General features: G+C 39.3%; 2 protein-coding genes across 2 annotated transcripts in view; one reads left to right on the top strand and one right to left on the bottom strand.

Annotated features, from left to right (window-relative positions):
• atrnl1b (attractin-like 1b) overlaps window positions 1-3,885 on the bottom strand; it is a 90,390-nt gene extending 86,505 nt beyond the window's left edge. Inside the window, exon 1 of the mRNA XM_059324314.1 lies at window positions 2,772-3,885. Within this exon, the coding sequence (XP_059180297.1) occupies window positions 2,772-3,022 (251 nt within the window). The 5' untranslated portion in view covers window positions 3,023-3,885. The remainder of the gene's footprint in view (window positions 1-2,771) is intronic.
• A 7,730-nt stretch (window positions 3,886-11,615) lies between these two features.
• The window catches only part of afap1l2 (actin filament associated protein 1-like 2), a 46,035-nt gene continuing 37,988 nt past the window's right edge, over window positions 11,616-19,662 (top strand). The window contains exon 1 of the mRNA XM_059324368.1: window positions 11,616-11,799. Within this exon, the coding sequence (XP_059180351.1) occupies window positions 11,784-11,799 (16 nt within the window). The 5' untranslated portion in view covers window positions 11,616-11,783. The remainder of the gene's footprint in view (window positions 11,800-19,662) is intronic.

Genomic DNA, 19,662 nt, shown 5'->3' on the forward strand with positions numbered 1-19,662 from the left:
TTAAAAATGATGAATATTTTAGGGATAGGCTAGTCTGAACAGGTGTGTTTTGAGATGTGATTTGAAAGTTGACAGTGTTGTTAGAGAGCGGATGTACTGAGGGAGTTTGTTCCAGAGTCGGGGGGCAGAGCAGCTAAAAGATCGTAGTCCCATTGTGGCTAAATGGGCGGAAGGGGTGGAGAGGAGTGAAGCAGAGGAGGTCCTGAGTGTACGGCAGGGTGTGTAGGTTTGGAGGAGCTCAGTGAGTTATGATGGTGCAAGGTTGTGGAGGGCTTTGAATGTGAGGAGCAGGATCTTGAAGTCAATACGGAGGTGGATCGGGAGCCAATGAAGGTGTTTGAGGACGGGAGTGATGTGCTGCGTGGATGAACTTCTGGAGATTATGCGTGCGGCCGAGTTTTGGACTAATTGCAGTTTATGGAGGGATTTTTGTGGCAGACCATGAAGAAGAGCATTACAATAATCGAGTCGGGATGTGACAAGGGCGTTGACCAGTATGGAGGTGCTATTATGGGAGAGAGATGGGCGAAGGCGATTGATGTTGCGAAGATGAAAGTATGCAGACCGGGTGATGTTATTGATATGGGCAGTGAAGGAGAGGGTGCTATCCAGGATGACGCCCAGACTTTTGACCTGAGGGGAGGGATGGATCGGGGTGCTATTATCAATATGCAGTGAGAAACTGTTGGTTTTGGATAATGTGGATTTACTGCCAACCAAAAGGAGTTCAGTTTTATTTCCGTTGAGTTTAAGAAAGTTGTGGGAGAACCAGATAGACGCCCTTATTCTTCCAAATGAGCAACAATAGACTTCATCACCACATAGGCCACAAGGCAAATGCAAAATGATTTGCACATGTTTCTTCAAAACTACTATAAGATCTGTTCTCTGGCAAAAACACATTTGTCACCAGAAGGAGGTTGAATTTATTTATTTAAGGATTTTATGCAGAATCGATGCAAACGCATCAGGCTGAAGTCAATACAACAGTGCATGCTAGAGTCTTGGTTTTCTGCTCAATGCTCACATGTGCAGATTGGATTGGGCAAGATAATGGCACTCATTCCTTTACTCATCAATATCAAGACGTGTGGGTAATACATGTCGATATTTCCAGTGGACACGGATAAATCAAAGTCAACTTAACTGAAGGACTGAATGAGGCTACAGGCAAAGTGAGAAATGTTCATCAAAAGTTTAGGTAAATAATCAATTAGTCATCCACCAAAATGTAATCTGCAACTTTTGTTGGACTAAATGTTTGAGTCATCTTTGAAACAAACCCATCAGTTCACCTGATGATTTGATATATATGAATACGGAACTGGATATTTTTGGATGTATTGACTCATGAATTTATTGCAATAACAGTAAAAGTAACATTGAAACAAAATTACCGAACATTACTCAGTTTAAGTTTCTTCGACATTGTGCTGCTAAACTGAATCTTTTAGTTTTGGATTGTTATTCAAATACAACAAGCAATATGAATAAGTCACCTTGGGAGTCAAAGAAATTTTGATCGGCCCATTTCTGACATGTTTTAGACCAAATGATCAGCAGAGGAAATAATCACTAGATGAAATCAATGACAAAAATATTATTGCATTACACTGAAGGCTGCAATTTTAATCTGAGATGCCATTTTCGCTTCCCAAAATAAAATAAACATGATCCACTATGATACTGAAATCAAATGCGATATTCAAATCATATGCAAAGAGTGCATGAGACTTGTGTAAGCGTGCAAACAACTCAACTTAATTGCCCAGTCAAGCAAAAATAACAAACTGCAGTTCGATGAATGCACTGAATTCAGGGAAAGAGTAAGCTTTTTTAATGTCTTATATTAATGCAAAGCTATGAAGCATAACGTGAAAGTGAAAATAGTGCACTGATTTAATTTTAGGTAAAAGTTTTGGTAGTTTTAATTATATTTTGCATTTGGAGGTGAAGAACCCTAATTTTGATACAGATATTCATAGTAGAATTGGAGCACAATATAAAGATCTGTTGAGGCTGCAAGCTAACAAAAATATAGTTAAGTTTTGAGCAACAGTTTACTTATTTACTGAGCATAAATCAAAGTGTTCAAAGGGCAGGTTTCCTATACCTTTTCTAAAGTCAAATTCAAGCATGTTTCAAGCATTTTCAAGGACCTTACAGCTGTGGTAAATTACATATCTATATATATATATATATATATATATATATATATATATATATATACCATATGTACCACACACTGATTATTGCACTTCTCCATCACATTTAAATAGATGTTACTGTGCTATAAACGACTATGATGTCGTGGGACAGCATTCTCCATAAAGGTAACAACAAAGTTTAAAAAAAAAGTTTAAAAATGTGTCACTTGAGTAGACTTGGCATCCTATATAACCTAAATCTGAGCACTTTATTAAAAACCCAAGCACCACATCAAAATTCAAGTGTTTCCAGCACATGTAGGAAGCCTGAAAGGAGTTCTGTCTTTATTATGTGAGTCAGTTTTTTAATTATAACTGCAACACATAGGGAAAAATAAACCTGGGTGCATGCAGGTCTGTTTGCTGAGTGCCAGTGATCTCTACTGATGTTGTTGTTTGGTAGAAAACAAATACTGTTGGCTCATGGATTGATCCTAACCTACTCTGGGTGGCTCAGATCATTTTAAAGCTAAATATAATGCGAATTGCATTAACAATGACACTACAAGTAAGCTGATGTTGATCACAGATGAAATCAGATTGAGTGCATGCATGGCCACTTACTTGAACCTCCCTTGGCAGTGCTGGCACTGGTCTCCGACCCATCCTCTATCACAGATGCAGGATCCGTTGATACATTTTCCAGAGAGACAATTCTTGTCACACGGTTTCGCCGGGGAGGCGTGAGTGAAGAGCACAAAGTAAAACAAAACATACACCACCAAGTATCTGTTGATACCCCGCAGGTCGCTGTGGGTGGCTAGTTTGGGTCCAAAAAGAAAGAGTTCAGTCTTGCATTTCCCACCAGGATCCATTTTTTTCCTGCCAGGTCGACCAAGCCGACTAAAAGACCGGGGCCTTTACGTCTGCTTTGGGAGGAAGCCTCGGCTACTCAGGCTGTTTCAATTATAACAAAGAAGTCCTGCATATTCGTTGAGTGTTATGCATTCTCACATTAAGGTTCAGCTAAAGCCTGTTTACAAAGAAAATGGCTAAGATGTAGCTAAGTGTAACTAAAGGCTGCTTGTTTAACCGCATGCATAGATTTGGAGTGGGAGGAATTCCCTTCACCCTACCTCTTGTTGGAAGAACCGACCCGAAAACCGACCATCGATTAAAGCTATTTAAGCAGCTCACTCGTTTAATACTGTGACTAGCTAATACATCATTTGTTAGCATATGTAGCTTATTTGCAGTTGGCCTCTGCTAGGTAATGTAACGTTACTGCATTGATTCAAGACCACTCTCTCCCAAATGCAATTTCAGCAGCCATTTTAACGCGTAAACAATCCTCCAGACTGAAACAGGGATGTACATTGTAACATGCGATGGTCCGTACACAAACCACTATAATTTAGCCGGATCTTTGCCACAGAAGAACAAAGGGGTTGTGGTGTTTGTAGCCGTGGACCCAGTACGAAGGCTGCCGCAGTCAACATGGATGTGGTGTGATGTGGGAACTGGAAGGCTATTCTTGCCGACTGGGGGGCATTGAGCAAATACTTTGAACTGTTGTTGGTCCCGCTGGTCTATTCCCACAGCGATTTCAGCATCTTGAATCGTAGACTTCGTTGACAGCAGTGTGTGGCGGTGTCTTCTGGTATTCCAGTAGGAAAAAAGGCTCCGCTGTTGCTCTCAAAACATGACAAGAACTGGCAGCGATGGATTTGCTAGCGCAGCGACACTAGACAGTTCATCAGGTTGGAGAAAACTAAACACAAGCTGCGCATGCGCACTGGAGACGGGTTCTATTTAAAGGTACAGTGTGACAAACACACCAATCTATCCTATGCGGCATTTAAAAGCTGGACGTGTCTGTGGCTTTTCAGGTCAAAGATTTCCAAACATTGGTCCTAATATCAGGGAGAGGCATTTTGTCCTTGGTGCCCTTTTTGCAAGTCAAAAGTCTCAAATCTCATTTCATGCAGCCCCAAGTCAAGTCGTAAGTCAAGACCGATATATCCCAAGTCCTAAACGTTGAGTTTTGTGTCATTGATAGATAGATAGTACTTTATTGATCACAAACTGGGAAATTACTGTGTTACAGCAGCAGCCAAGATTAAAACACCAAGCACACCATACAAAATATAGAAAAATATTTTAAAAATACAGTATACAAACTATCTTAAAACAACTGTACAAGTAACAAATGTACATACTAACTATACATAAGTATAAATATAGAGAAAAAATATAAGTAAATAAATAAGTCATTATGTGCTCTTTACCAAATGTAATGCCATTATAACACCAGTTAATATATTCAGTAATAATATATAACATTTACAAAAAAACAACGCTTTTTAATAGTTGCTTTTATTGCTAAGACAAGTTTCTGTGCAACTTAACAGAATTAAAAAACAACAACTATTATTTACTATTTAAATTAATTGCCTTGGGAAAAATATATACAATTCAGCGCTTCATTTTTATGCATCCACTCCTGCTTTGGCCTTTTAAAATATATTCAGTATGCATTTGATTTAATATATTAAGAAAAGCTGCAACTAGTTCTTAATGCAGAAAAAAACCTTATTTGTTTTTTGTTTTTTTTACCACTTCAAGTGGTAAGATCAGCATTACTGAAGAAAATTGTTACCAGAAATGAACAATAAACTGAGATGGTATCTACTTTTAAATATTCAAAAGTGAATTGGCCTGCTTTACACATTGCCTCAGTCACTGGTAAGTTTTTCTGAGTAAAACTCCTACCTTCTAATCACCTCTTTTTAAATGTGAATTCTGAAAATAAAAATCTTTTTTTGAATTTTGTTTTTCCAAAAGTCAGTCCAAACTTGAAAAGACAGCGTTTGGGTTTTCTGCACCAATTACATGGAATAGTCTACAGATAGATCATTTCTGAAAGTCTGTGTTTGATTTTTTTGTAACATTTTTCTTGAATGTTACTTGAATGGTACTAACCTGGTAAAATACATGCTGAAAAAAATGTGAATTTACAAGTTAATATATAAGATTTAGCAATGGGTGGTATACTGAAAATATTCAACATTTTAAACAATACATTGTGAATAGCCTCAGTATATGCGAATATTAGACCGCCTCGTTTTTTGTTGCATAAGGCTCTGTTGTGGAGTGTCCTCTGTGCAGTTAAGAGTCAAAAGCATGCAGGTGTGAAACAAATTGATATGATGTGTTAGTTAAAATAAAAGTCTGGATCTATCTTGTATTCATACATTTTGTATTCATGGCTCTTAATGGCATAAAATTGAAATCTATCAAAAAGGAGGTGACCGCGAGGATGGTAAAAACTGTCAAATAACAATAATAATAACAATGTCACAAAAAAGTCAGAAATGCTCCTTGCATGACAACTTGAGGTTAGGATCCAAAGAGGTAATTTTCACTGCTACAATTGCCCTGCTGAACTTAACCAAAGCAGAGAAGCTGAACTTCTGCCTCCGTATTTGAAGTGCATCTGATTTACATGTCAATTTGTCTGTTAGAATTATGTTATTATCCTACGTGAGGTCCTGGCACATCCCAGGAAATTTCAATAACCAGCACTAATGGTTGGAAGCAATTTTAGTGACAAGGTCGAGGAGGAACAAGCACTTTTTTAATAAAGTCTCTTATCACCCATATGTTTTGAAGAGAGTCTATTGTGGCTGTGCTCTACCCTACCGTCAGATGCAGCGTGTCTCTCTGAGAGAGCACTTATCTTTGTTCGAGATGAGGCTCGTCAGGGCCGTGCCGGCTGCCAAACTGAGGAGTCTGACAGATCGAGGCTCTGGTGGAGTTGTATGAAGCAGCAGGGCTAAGAGAGAGAGCTGAGCTGTGCTTCTGTTTGTTTCTATCCTACAGATGCTGATTCAATGGCAGATAGAGCCTGGCATATTGTTTGAAATGAAAAGGCTTTATTCATCCTCTGAATTTCCATATAGAATAATCATCATGTAATTATAATCATTATAGAGGATGTTTTTGCTCGGTATAACATAAAAGTCATCACTAAGTATGAATTCCACATTAATAGTCTTTATTTGTCTAATGTGGAGCTGTACACATTTCATTGTTTACACCTGCAGGTGGCAGTGTTGCTCAGGCGCATGCAAGACAGTGGAGTACAGATACACATAAAATACAGACTTTTGGTTTACGGCTGGAGGAATAGAGCAGGAATAACTGACCAGAAGGTTCTGTTTTGACTCTTGCAGTTTCATAATCACAGTAGAAAAAAAACAGATGTTACTAATAACAAAACTGATGTCTCTGTTCCATTGAAGTGTTCCAGTAAGCAATGACAGTGTGACATTGAACCAACATGCACAACACCACGACCCTGACTAAACTAAAGCAGCTAAATAGAATTCAGATATTGTTGATTTTATCATTTATACCGTTTTTTGTGATATGTCAAAATGTGTATTCAGCAAAATGACTTCATATTGAAGCAAAAGTTATGCCAAGTTAGTGACCCTAAATCTGTCACAAATACATCCATCTAATAGCAATATTTATACTAGAATTTGTTTATGTTTGTTTTTTTCATCTTTATTTTCACTAGATGGTCTATGGAGATGCAAGTCTCTTAAGAGGGACGAGGCTTAAATGGCAGCACAGTTATATTATGAGCCAACACAGACACAATTATATACTGAAGAGTAAGGAAGTGAGGAGGAGAGAAAAACAATAAAACTTTTTTTAAAACAACAAAAAACATTGTTTAAAGGGACAGTTCACCCTTAAAAGTGGTTACATACATAATTAAATTATTGTCAATTTTGCAGGTCAGCTCCTTTAGTAAATTTAAACCAGTCACTCCATAAACTAGAACAACGTTTAGAAATAAATCCTGGTTTTAAATTACAGACACAGTAAAAACAGATAATGGAACAGCTGTCAGGGCACTGTGACACACGCTGTCACATGCTGTCATGTCACCTACATGATTCTACTGGGACATCCAGACCTTTTCTGTTACACTAAAGTCTTTAGTCTAAAGACTTTAGTGTTGAAAAATAGTTTGTATTGTGCAGCATACATATGTTTTTTGTTAATGTTTAAGAGAAAATAACTTCAAAACTATTATATCACTATATAACTACTACTAAAGAAGTAAGGCAAAAAGTGTATTGTGGCCATGGTATATTTTAAGAGTCATGTAAATACCTGTCCTGACAGTTTATGCTCATTTTAAGGTTCATTCTTGTATTTTGAATGTCAGTCTGAATCTACCTGACTTAATCGTCCGTCTGAAACAATCTGCAAAAGCCCAGTCTGCCCTGATTAGTCGGTATTTCAAGGTCTTCCGCATCAGAAATCTTGGTGTCTCTGCATCTTCACTGCAGCCCATAAACGTATGAAGAGAAGTGGATACAATTGTTGGAAGCAGGCCCTATTTATTCTTATGATAGTTGCTCAGTGATGCATGCAGACAATAAACTTTGACTATCGTGTACAACCAAGATTATAAAGTTTTGCAATGATTTTGGCTCCATGGTGACAGACAGCGAAGAAAATTGACTTCACAGCCACAGCAACATTTTCAAACTATATATATATAGTATAATTATAATTATTTTTATTATAAAATATAGTATAGTTGTGACATCACAGCCTTATGGAAGTCCTGACAGTATCTGATTACGGACTGTGTGCATTTGTTCATGAATTGAGCATTTTGATACTTTCAAAGTATTTAAAAATCGCCTAGACTTGCCATATAATCATCTCAGTGTTCCCCAAACAAAACCTACCTGGCAGGCATGGTTTAAGCTGTCACAAAAAGTATCACTTCAACATTTTCTCAGCCTTCACATGAGTCATCTGCACACAGTTTGAAATCCGATGAGCCAGTGTTTATTTTCCACAGAGGTTACTGTGAACCTGAGCACACATGAACTAAAAACAATATTATGGCGCTATGACTTAACACTCTTCTACTTAAGCTATGGGAGAGCCTCTTGGCATTTAGTCAGGTGCACACACCTCTGTTGTGTGGGGGAACGAGCCCCATCTTTACAAGGTGTAGTGTGTCTGAAGCCAGTGCTCTCTGCATTCTTGGTCGAAATGTTCTTAAAACAACAGGGAGGTACAGCAAAGTGAGTGGACTCAACTTTCGTTGGAAATTCCCAGACGTAACAGTAAGAGGAGGCGTATGGTTTGGACTAGATTATATGAAAATACCTAAATAAATGGGGGGTCTCTTTTCAGGGGGTGGTGGTGCATTATGTGTCTGTATATATGTGTGCAAACATGGGAAAGGCCCCTGAATCAAAGAGGGTCCAGTGCTAATTTGGAGTTTAGTCAGTGACCTTTGTCCTCTGATTCACAGCTGAAGAATGCTCTTTGTGCTCCAATCAGCAGCAGAAAAGAGAAGAGAAGCCCACTCCATGGTTGCACCTTTGACTCAAAAAATGTAATCTTGTAAAGTTCAAGTGTGTCCAACCCACTCTGAGACCGCTGTCCCACACCTACACGCACATACCTCACACACATGGACAAGCACAGTGACTAGAAATTATCCATATCTCGACGTCCAAGACCTGGAACCTCCCATAGTACAGCTGGGGGCTTCCAAAGGTCTGCTGCACAGTAGGAATTCCCCTGCTGGATTAAGGAGACAGTTATTTTGCTGCGGACAGAGAGACAAAAAAAAGACCACCCTTGTATTCAATTCATGCTGAGCCATCAAGCCTGACTCACATTCACACTTTCACCCGTCGCTCAAGGCTATACGATAAAGCGTAGAAAAACTGTGACATCACCCGCTGACTTTTAACTGACCCGTGAAGTCTGAGCAGAGTTTCAGACTAATAGACGCAGCCTCAAGGCCGAGAATTAAATCATTATCGCACATTGTTGTTGGCCTAGAAGAAGGTGAAAAGATTTGCGTGTGTGCAAGTGCAAGTTTTCTTTTGTGTTTGTGCGTAACAACAAAAAGAAAATATTGAGCCAGAAAGTTAGTTCTTGGCCTCGGAAACTAACTAAACTCAAAGTCCAACTGTATTTGTTAAATATGGTATCAGCCTTTCTTATAATAAATGAAGACAAACAAGTCAGATATTTCTTCAGAATGAAAACTAGCTATTATTATGAGTAAAGAATTAAGAAGAATAATTGCAATAAATGTATTGTTTTGAAGCACTTATTATTATTATAAATATAGGGCCTACTAAAGGCTGGTATGACTCATTATATATAGCGTTATACAACGTGATAATGATGTGGCTGGTTTTAAAATAGACCGTTTATAATGTTATTATCGGAAAATCGGACGTGTAGCGATGCATATAAACTTGGTCTACTACTACTTACACTAATAAGACTTCCATTCATAAACACTTTTCTCAGGGTTAAAGATACTACATAAAGAAAAATTCTGCCTGCATACAGATCAAAGTAATCTTGAACCATAACATTGTATTTTCTGCTATTTTCACATGAGAAAATGTCCAGTGGATAATGCTGCTTGTGTAGCTCAAATTCCCACACATGAGGACACACATTAATGTCATCAATGCTCATAAATATGATTGTATCAGTAAGTGTTGTTGTGTGATAGGAAAGAAAAAATCCCCTGTGGCAATATTTGTATCTTTGGAGAAACTGGCTGACAAACGGTTACTATTTGAAATCAAAGCTGGGAAAGTATATGCACGGGATTTGAATTAGACACTCTTTACTCTCTTAGCAACTAAATTAGCTTCAGAGGATTGAGTCATGGGAAAGTGAATGGAAGGTATAGGACTGCCTGCATGTGTATGCATTACGAAAACGTAGCACAGATGCTTAATACTAGCAGTACTAGTTTTTTTATGGCATGAGTTCAAATGTCTTTGTATCTTTTTGCATTTGGATCGGTTAAAGTGCTTGGAAATAACCTGATTATGTCAATATTTTGTGCACATTAAGTGGAAAGTACTGCAGTTGCAAAGTCCTTGGTTCTGTTCTCAGCCTCTGCTGTGTCAATGTTGAGTTCTGATATTGACCTTGTCCAGCCAACATGACTGACCACTTGTTCAGGATGCTGTCTGACCATTGAGTCAGTTGACCCTGTGACCCTAACTGTTAAAAATCAAGGTGATGAGTACAAATATTGGATGTGTTGACGAGCTGAACCTTCTTTCAAAACTAGACACTGTTGCTTCGATGAATGAAATCGCTGACACCCAGACATGATGTGATCAATCAAACACATGTTGTCTTAACAACTGATCACACTTGGAATCTATTTGGAAGTCATTTGTAATGTCATCTGTGCACTGGTGGACTCCTTGATGCCATTCTGATAGATAAAACATGATTTATTTGTTCGCTCCTAGACCTTAGACAGCCTGAATCCACCACTGCACCTTTGAGGACTCAGGCTATAGATTTAACGTGATAAGGTGTCCTCTAAGGTGTCCTTAAACTTGAGGAAATAAAAAGCTTATAGGCTGCCCTACATGCTACAAACTTTTGGATGCTCCATGCAGCCGGTGCCCTTTTTATTTGTTTTGCCCTTGGACCTTTGACAGCCTGAGTCCACCACTGCACCTTTGAGAATGCCACAAGCCATTAAAGTCCCATGAACAGTCACATGAAGAGGACCCTGTCTGAAAGACAAGATCCCAACCCCCTACCCTCCTGTCTGCTGCAGTTATCCTATAGAGAGTGTATCATTAACCAGCATCAGATGACATCACAGGACTACCACTTGTTTTCTATAGCTGCAGTTAGTTTATCTTGGGCGTGACTGGTGCATTAGTAACTAACTGTGACCAAGTGGGACTCTGATCTTGCTTTTTTGCCACTCAGCCACATAATCGCTTTGATTGCGTCTGCATCATGTATGTAACAACGTACAACTGCTACTCAGACTGATGCATGCACGTCATGCGTATTAATCATCTTCATGTAGCGTTTCCCTGACATTCCTCTCATACCTCCACCCGGTCACGGTGCTCCCGCGGAGGGCTCAAAACTTCCTCTTTCTGTGGCGTAAAAGTACAAAGAAAAAATTTGCCTCTGGGTATTGATATCTAAAGTCTTTTGTGCAGAAAGTCTTTTCCTCTCTCATCTGGCAGACTATTACCCCTAACTTGCGTGTGACTGTGTATTTTAATCCAAAATTAACCAACATTTCTGTCAGGAATCACAGTTATTCAGTCCTAACAGCTTACACGTTTGTTCTAAAACCAAGACGACTTTTTAACAGGAAAAAACCCGAAATATGAACCTGATTACAATATAATAAATATAGAAAAGACAGCGGAAACTTTCCCTAGCTTTGTTATAGGACCCATGGGAAAATCTGAATGACACCTGAAGGTCTTAATACTTTGCAGGAGGAACCGAGCTGCAGTGTGGATGCTGCATACGGGAGGAGGTGCGGCAAAAACTAGATTAGGAAGACGAGGAGAGCGCTGTTGTTCCGTCAACTCTCAGAGTGTCTACAGCAGCCAGCCACTCACTCACTCACTCAGTGTGTATTGTTGAAAACGGGAGCGTCGCTCTGCATTCCGCAGCATTTCTCTGTCCCATCTCTCACAAACTTGTCAGCAAACTTTTTGGGGATTGTTTGATTTTATGAGTGGAGGATAGCGAGGGGCAAGAAGGTGAAACAGCGAGGGAATGGAGAAGCACAAAGGTAAGACGACTTTTTTTTTGTTTTTAAAACTCTGTGTCAATAACATGAGCTGCTGACTTCTCGAGTGTCTCCATGTCACTGCTGACAATGCATCTTTATGGAATGACTGCTTTACAACCAATTTGCAACAGTCGTTGGTGATAAATGTTTAAAAAATACACACATGACATTTATAGAGTTTGGATGCATTGTCTTATGACCATATTTAAAGCATCAACAACATCTTCTAGTGTGTTGATGTTTGTTGTGATTGGTCAGTGGACACACACATTGGCTGGATTTTGGTCACCTACCACTTATACTGATGATTAATATCCCTGTGAATTAGTAGCCTACCAAAACAAACAGACTGTCTTGTCAAATAGTAAGCAGCCTTTGGGAAATGAGTCCTCAGAGTTGAATGCACCCTGTGTCCCCCAGAATATGAAGATGTGTGGCTTATCCCAAACTGCCTCGCCATCCAAGTGGGCTCTATAAAATAGTTTACACTGTGGCCACTGATGAATTCCAATAGCAGCAACATTGTTCTCACAGCATTCCTGAAATTCCTGTGGTTATTTGTCCATGAGGGATGAGCAAGGCTGTTTAATACTTCCTGATCGACATAAACAAAGAGTTTTATAGTGGCCACGCAGTGCACCTCACCTTGCTGTCAGGACATCTAAAGAAAGCAAGCACAGAGGGTAGTAAGAGGGGAGGTTAGTCATCTAAAGACCTCAGCACTTAGTGGGGAAACATAACATGTGGACCAACACAAACAAATCCCCCTCACCATCACTGAAAACAATGAGGCACTGGCTTAACCGGAATGGGATCATCACAATTTGAAATTTGTGCTGCAGCATTCTCGTTCTCCAGCTGACTAGACAGCTCGGTCTGTTTACTCCCACTCTCTCTCAGAGTAAATAGCCAGGGTTGCATTTTGTTCATTCATCTAACCATCACACAAAGAGCTGAAAATAATAAATTGATGAATTGATTAGATGACTGACAGTAAAATAATCTGCTTGCTTGACTAATTTTCAAGCAAAAAAAGGTAAATGTGATCTGGTTTCAGCATCTCAATATGTGTTATATTTCTCTGTCTTAAATGATTGTAAGTTGAATATTTTTTGCCTCTATGGGAACTGAATCCGAACTATCCCCGAACTATCCCTTTAATATCATGCTTATGAATTTACAAGATTACACTGATTACACAGGGAAACCAAATTGTTTACTTGTATCTCTAACTGTGTTGTTTTTATTTTTGTGGGAATCATAGACTGAATTTAAATTGTGGACATCCCCTTGACACCACAAATTGATTTGTTGATTTGAAGCCTCAAGTTCTGCATTTTGGCCATCGCCAGCTTGGTTTATGGCTGTTGCCATGATGTTTTTTTTGCAACCAGCATTCATAAAATAGATCAGGAGCTGGAATGATGCTACATCATCAGCTAATGCTAGTGCTAGCTAGCTAGCTTCGTTTGCAAGAGGTAATCGTCATTCAAAATAAATAGCCGACTCCTTAGAGTGTCTTTTAGTACCAAAAACGACTAAATAAACATTATATTGTCTTGAAGAATACTTGAAACTAGCGATTGAGACCATAAACTGATTATGAGAATGTTAACTGAGGTAATAAATCAACAGACTTTTTTTTGCAACCACTGGTGGTGTCACCCCCTACTGGATATAAAAAAACATTGCAAGTTTAAAGCACTTCTGCATTGGATTCACTTATTTGGTTGCTGTTGCTGGGAATAGGTTGCCTATAAACTATACAATGCATTAGAGAGTTTCCAAATCACCACTTTTGGTTTAAGACAAGATCTCCAATATAAGTCAAAGACATTCCGAAGGCCTGAGTAATGAGGATGTAACTCATAAGAGAGCTGAGGGCAGGTGGATGATGCACACCTGGTAGTAAGAGGGTTCAGAGAATGAATTGGTGTGTGTGACTGAAATAAAGACTGGAGTGTGCTCTTCTGTAGCACCAGGACACCGAATCAGAAACTAACAGCCACAGGCAGTCAGTGAAGGAGGTTCAGTAAAGGGAAACCTGGGAAAATTCAGGGAGGCCAATGACAAGGCAAGTCATTGTTTAGCATCCAGGATATGCTCAGTTTATCTCAAACCTGACTCATGCATGTTTCATTCCAGATGAGTAACTTTCAGCAGCTCATGTCACTGATACTCACACCTTCTGCCAGAGATGCAGATCAAATTAGTGAAACCACCTGGAGCTGTGTTGGGTCATGTTTGAGAATCATCGTCACAGTAGAGGACGAACTCTTTCAACACCTCAGAAAAGAGATGATTAAAGCACTTTTTATACAATTGCTGGCTTAGTATACAAGTGCATAGCAATAATTGAACATTTCCTTAAATATTGCCATAAAGGGAATGAAAATGTCTGTTTCTTTTTTTAAAAAGATAGCCTCCAGTGTTTATTATGTGTCAATCAGTGGCTTCCACCTCATGCCCTTGCTTGTTTTGCTTTCCGTTTTATTATGGATCCCACCAGTTTCTGGGTAAAGCATGTCTATGTTGAATTCACAATGCTGGCTTTGCATTCTCTGCAGCTGGGTTTCAACCTGGAAAGCAGCAATGAGGCCTGTGATGATGGCTGCTTTTCTTGCCTCCAGCGTCAGTCGTCTTCTCCAACACTAATCTGATTCTGTGATCTCTGCCAAAATAAAATGTAAGACAAATGGAGGCAGACTGAAAGATGTATTGATGGACATTTTGAAGCTGATTTTAACAATACAGTGGTTCATATCAAGCAGCAACATCTGGTTCCAAAGTGAAGCCAATGTAATTCTGAATTATTTCCAATGACCAGCAGGGGGCGACTCCACTGGTTGCAAAAAGAAGTCCAGTAGTCATTTATCTGTAGGCCTATTGATCTCTGATTGATCTATTGTGGCTGGAATGTTTGGACTGGAGGCTCAAATTCAGCTTTAAACCAAGCAACAACCATAAAATGTTTGGGTGCACTGTATTATTTGGTGTACTGTGGTGTCAAATACCACTGGTTGCATAAAAAGTTTTTTTCAATTTTTATTAACATGTGGAACCTAGTGCTGGCAGAGCTGGTGTTTATGGTCTGTGAACTGCAAGAATCATGTCAATCCAACTGACTCTCAGTCAAAATAAATGGTGCAGTTTGAGTAATATCAGTTGAAAATTAGAGTTTCAAAGGTGCTTTTCAGTGTAGCATGACAATTTGACAGAGTCAGCAGGTTTAGTGGGTTTGACCTCCCATAAGCTCAGCAGAGGCAGGCTAAGATGTAGGCCATCAGGGCTGGCATGGGGTCTCCCGTTCACTGCGTGTGTGTGTGTGTGTGTGTGTGTGTCATGGGCTGTACTTGCCAACGGGGAGTAAGTGCAGTGTGGGTAATTCAGGAAGCTGGACTGGGCTATAAAAATGATGAAAAGAAAGACGGTCTTCCTGATCTGTGGCAGTGCAGTGCTCCATGTGAGTTTGGCCCTTTTCGCCCTCTGGGTCTCACTTATGTTCATTTACAGCACATCAAACGTGGCTTTGTTTATTGGTTACAGGAGCTCTGGATCAGACTTGTATTGTGTTTTTTTTCTCACCAGGTACTCCTTTAAAGGAAATGGTACTGAGAACAGTAGCTTACTCTCTTATAATCACACACATATGCACACTCACTAGTTCTTACTCTCCCTGCAGCCCTCCTGGCCACTTATCTGTGGTATAATAACTAAGCAGAGGAGCTTTTATGTGGGTGACTCTGAGGCGGCATTGCTAGTTAGTTTTTATTTGTTAGCAGCTGCTTCTAGTCTGTCGCTTTCTTTCCCGTCAGCCTGTGGAGTCTTGTAAAGCTTCACTTTTCCTTAAACATGAATCTGCATGGTATATAAATGTCCCACACCTCAGAATACCTAGAGGACGATGCATTTGGCTGTTGGTGGCATTAAGTGCGCCCTACAGCAAACCCTGCTTTATCATCTATTTTACTCTGAATGGCACCATAATTTACACAATAAACAACATGCTGTATTGAACATGGGGCTAATGATTGAGATCATAAACTCATTTGGAAAATGTTTACTGAGCTAATAAATCAAGTGAGAAGTAGGGTAATTTTCATATTGACTTCTTTTGTAATAAATGGAGTCTCCCCCTGCTGGCCATTAGAAAGAATGCAGGTTTAGGACACTTAAACCTCTTAAACCAACCCCTACTTTTCATAGGTTGTTTGTTTCCATCTAACTCTTGAGGGAAATTTCTCTATGTTCACTGGTTACTTGCTACTTTTGTCTATGTGCCAAAACAATAAAGTTGCTGGCTGTAAAACCAAAAACAATAAGGAAGAGACTAAGAGCTTAGGCAAAGGGCAGAGTTTGGTCACATTCTTGTGTGAGCCATTTTAGGAGCAGCTTTCAGAGACATTTATGTCACCATTGAAAATCATTTAAGGGAAGTTGTTAACATTCCAGTACATTAAAACTGTCATGCAAAGTGTCTTACTTGTTTAATTCGTCTTAATAATAACAACTAATAACATTATTAGCATTTGTCAATTTTGTAACATTCTACAGTAATTCCTCATATGTTCACTTGTTAAGGAATGTAATTTTCTTAAATTTAATTGACACATATCTGTGTCAATGGCTTTTTATGCCTCAAACTTTTATTTCCATTGTACTCTTTTTATCACTTCCCACTTCTTTGACTTTGGTCTGTACACTCTCTCTCTCTCTCTCTCTCTCTCTCTCTCTCTCTCTCACACACACACACACACACACATACACACAAACCCCAATTTCATGACATCAACTAAGCCAAAATGTTGAACCTTCAGCTCAAGCGTTCGTCTACAGGGACTACAGTAACATGCGCCGCATCCTAATCGAGATAAAGTTGCTCAAGTACACCAAGGCCCTTTCTTATAAAAAAAAAAGCACAACAAAGATTTACTTAGATTTTTAGAGCCCATTGGCATGTTTCAGCTAAAAAAAACTGCCTGATTTCTCCAGGGGCCAAGCTGTAAGCCTGGATATCATCTAGACAGCACAGATCTAAAGAAAGACTGGGAGAAAGAAAAGAGTGTTGGGAAAGACAAAGCGTGAGATGAATAAAGGCGAGATTCGATAGTTGGGGCAGAGCGAAGATAAAAGAGGACAAACTTGAAAAAGAAAGTGGAACTATGCTTAAATGGACCTGCACTTATATAGCGCTTTGCGACCACTCAAAGCTCTTTACATTACAGACTGCGCTCATTCACCCATTCACACACACATTCATACTGGTGGCAGAGGCTGCCCTAAACAGTGCCACCTGCCACCATTGGTAATTCATTCTCACACCAATGAACGCAGCATCAGGAGCAATTTGGGGTTCAGTATCTTGCTCAAGGACACTTCGACATGTAGGCTGCCATGGTTAGGGAATCGAACCACCAACCCTTCGTTCGGTGGGCAACCCGCTCTACCAACTGAGCCACAGCCGCTTAAGTGATTCCTTTACAGCTTGAGTATTTGTAACTTTTTAAAAGTTAATACTTCAATCTGTGGCTCAGTGTCTTAGGATGAACCACTTTTTAAACACTTGATACTTTAGTTTTTCTTATTGGCAGCATTTTATCTTTTTCCTTATGACGTTGGAGCTTCTGTCTATTCATGTTGCCTTCCTTGTTCTAATCACATCAAACCTGGTTAATATTTAATTGTGCTATAGCAGCATGCCTTTCTCTTTTTTGGGGCAGATGCAAAACATATGAATGTTTTGCATCTGTCCAAAAAGAAAGAAATAAGAAACCCCAGACGAAATGGATTAGAAAAACAGCAGACATATGCTCTCCTACAGTAGTTCATGATGAGTCATAATGACAAAACTGCTGATTTTTACTCCACCCAAACACATGTATATACATAAGCAGTGGAAAAAGTAGTCAGATCTTCTACTTAATTAAAAGTAACGATTATCCCAGTGTAGAAATACCCTTAAATACCAAAAGTTACTCATTATACAAAATACTGTTTGTTAGATAATGGGATTATAATAATAGCAGTAGTATGCCTGTAGTTGTTTTGCATATGACACATTAATACTTGAAACTTGAAACATACAGTACAGCAGCTGATTCCACTGACGTCATCTTCTCTAGCTAAAGGCGTGTTAAATAGTGCAACAAGCTGCTGCTGCTGCTGTGTTATAACCAGTGGACTCTGCAGGCTCTCTGGCCATGTCCAAACCACTGGACAACCTCAAGCTCCTCCTACATCACATCTGTTCCCACAGTGTAAAAAAACACTTCCTGTCACTAGTATATGACCTCTTTTCTGCCCTCAAGTGACTACAGGACTGACAGAGATTTTACTTTTTGACCACCCTAACATTATAGCAATTATGTTTAATTTATTTTCAACTTTTGAGTCTGTTTTGCATCGCTGTTGTCTTTGAATGAATGACTGCTTGGGCTTAAGAGTGCTGCTGTATTCTATCCTTCAAGTTAAATAGATTAAAATTAGGTAAGCAAAGCATGCAATCTTCAAGTTAAACCATGCTCTATGCCACTCTGCAAAGTGTTGCTGCATGTGATAAGTGGCTAGAATGTGCGAAGCCCCTTAAAACTACCACACCCCAGTAGTTTTCAAATACACTAAGACAGGAACTTGTAAACACAAATGAGCATGCACCTTAACATAAGACACTGAAGTGCACGTAAAGACCAGCAAAGCAAATGATGAAGTCCAAATGTCCTCAAGACTAAAACAGCAAATCCAGTTGACTTAGACTTACTACTCCTTCAGTAGATATTAATCACATATGATTTCAAGACAGGGAGAAACAGAGGCTCGCCTTTGATCAGAAGAATGCTGCAGAGCCGAGAGACCGACGAGCAGAGTTTATCACAGTGTTACACGTGTTGCGAAAAATCTAATATGACACTTTGTTTGCAGTGAATGTGTCTTGCAACCAGAATTTAACCAGTTGCAAGTTAATATTTGATACTTTTCTTGGTGGCTAATACTCAGACAGCATGTGACTGTAAATACAAGACAAATCATCTTGATCCTCCATCAATCAATGCTTTTTCACATAGATCCAGGGGTAATGGTGGGAGGAATAAGTATAAGGAAGTAAGCGTAACGATGTTGAGGAAATGAAACACCATTAGCTACCTACAGTCCAACTACATGATGTTAATAGCTGTTAATAGCTTGTTTGTTGACTGGTTACAAATAAGGTGTTCTCTGGCATTTTGGCTCAGACTTTTTAAAACAATTTACTAAGTAGGCTTCTTTACAAAGAGATTGCTTCAGATCAACTTTTTACTGTTCCTTGCTTTTTATGGGGGCAAAGTACGTGCTGTTTGTTCCAGATAAACCTGTGATAACATTATTTGCTAATCCTTATAATAGGTGAGGGTTGTTTGCACTCATTAACATATACTTTATGTTAAAATTCAGGGGATTTTACCTAGTGCTTCGAGAAAGGGACTTGTGTGCTTTTAGCCTTAATGCTTATTCTAATATCTTGCTTTTAGCTTCAACATATTCTTTCAGTTTTTGCTCCACTCATCAGTCACTTTGTCCACTTCTTTCCAAAGTTCCTTCAGTGCTGCTATCAGACACAGGCGGCCCCCTTCTCTGAAGTCATCAAGTTGACACCCGCTTTTTTTTATTCAGGTTTCTACGGCAATAACACCAAAACACAGCTTGGATTAATCCAGCCGTGTCCACACAGTCCCTGCCCCACAGCTGAACTCAGCATGCAGCAGGGAGACGGACCAGTGTCTGACAATAGTGATCAAACACCAATCGAATTGGTGTTTTATCCTTTATTCTGCCAAACTCGCCAGAACCAGGCCAGGCTGGAACAATACAATCATACGTGGTTCCTTC

This window comes from Centropristis striata, chromosome 21 (genome assembly GCF_030273125.1).
Source record: "Centropristis striata isolate RG_2023a ecotype Rhode Island chromosome 21, C.striata_1.0, whole genome shotgun sequence".
Taxonomy (NCBI): domain Eukaryota; kingdom Metazoa; phylum Chordata; class Actinopteri; order Perciformes; family Serranidae; genus Centropristis; species Centropristis striata.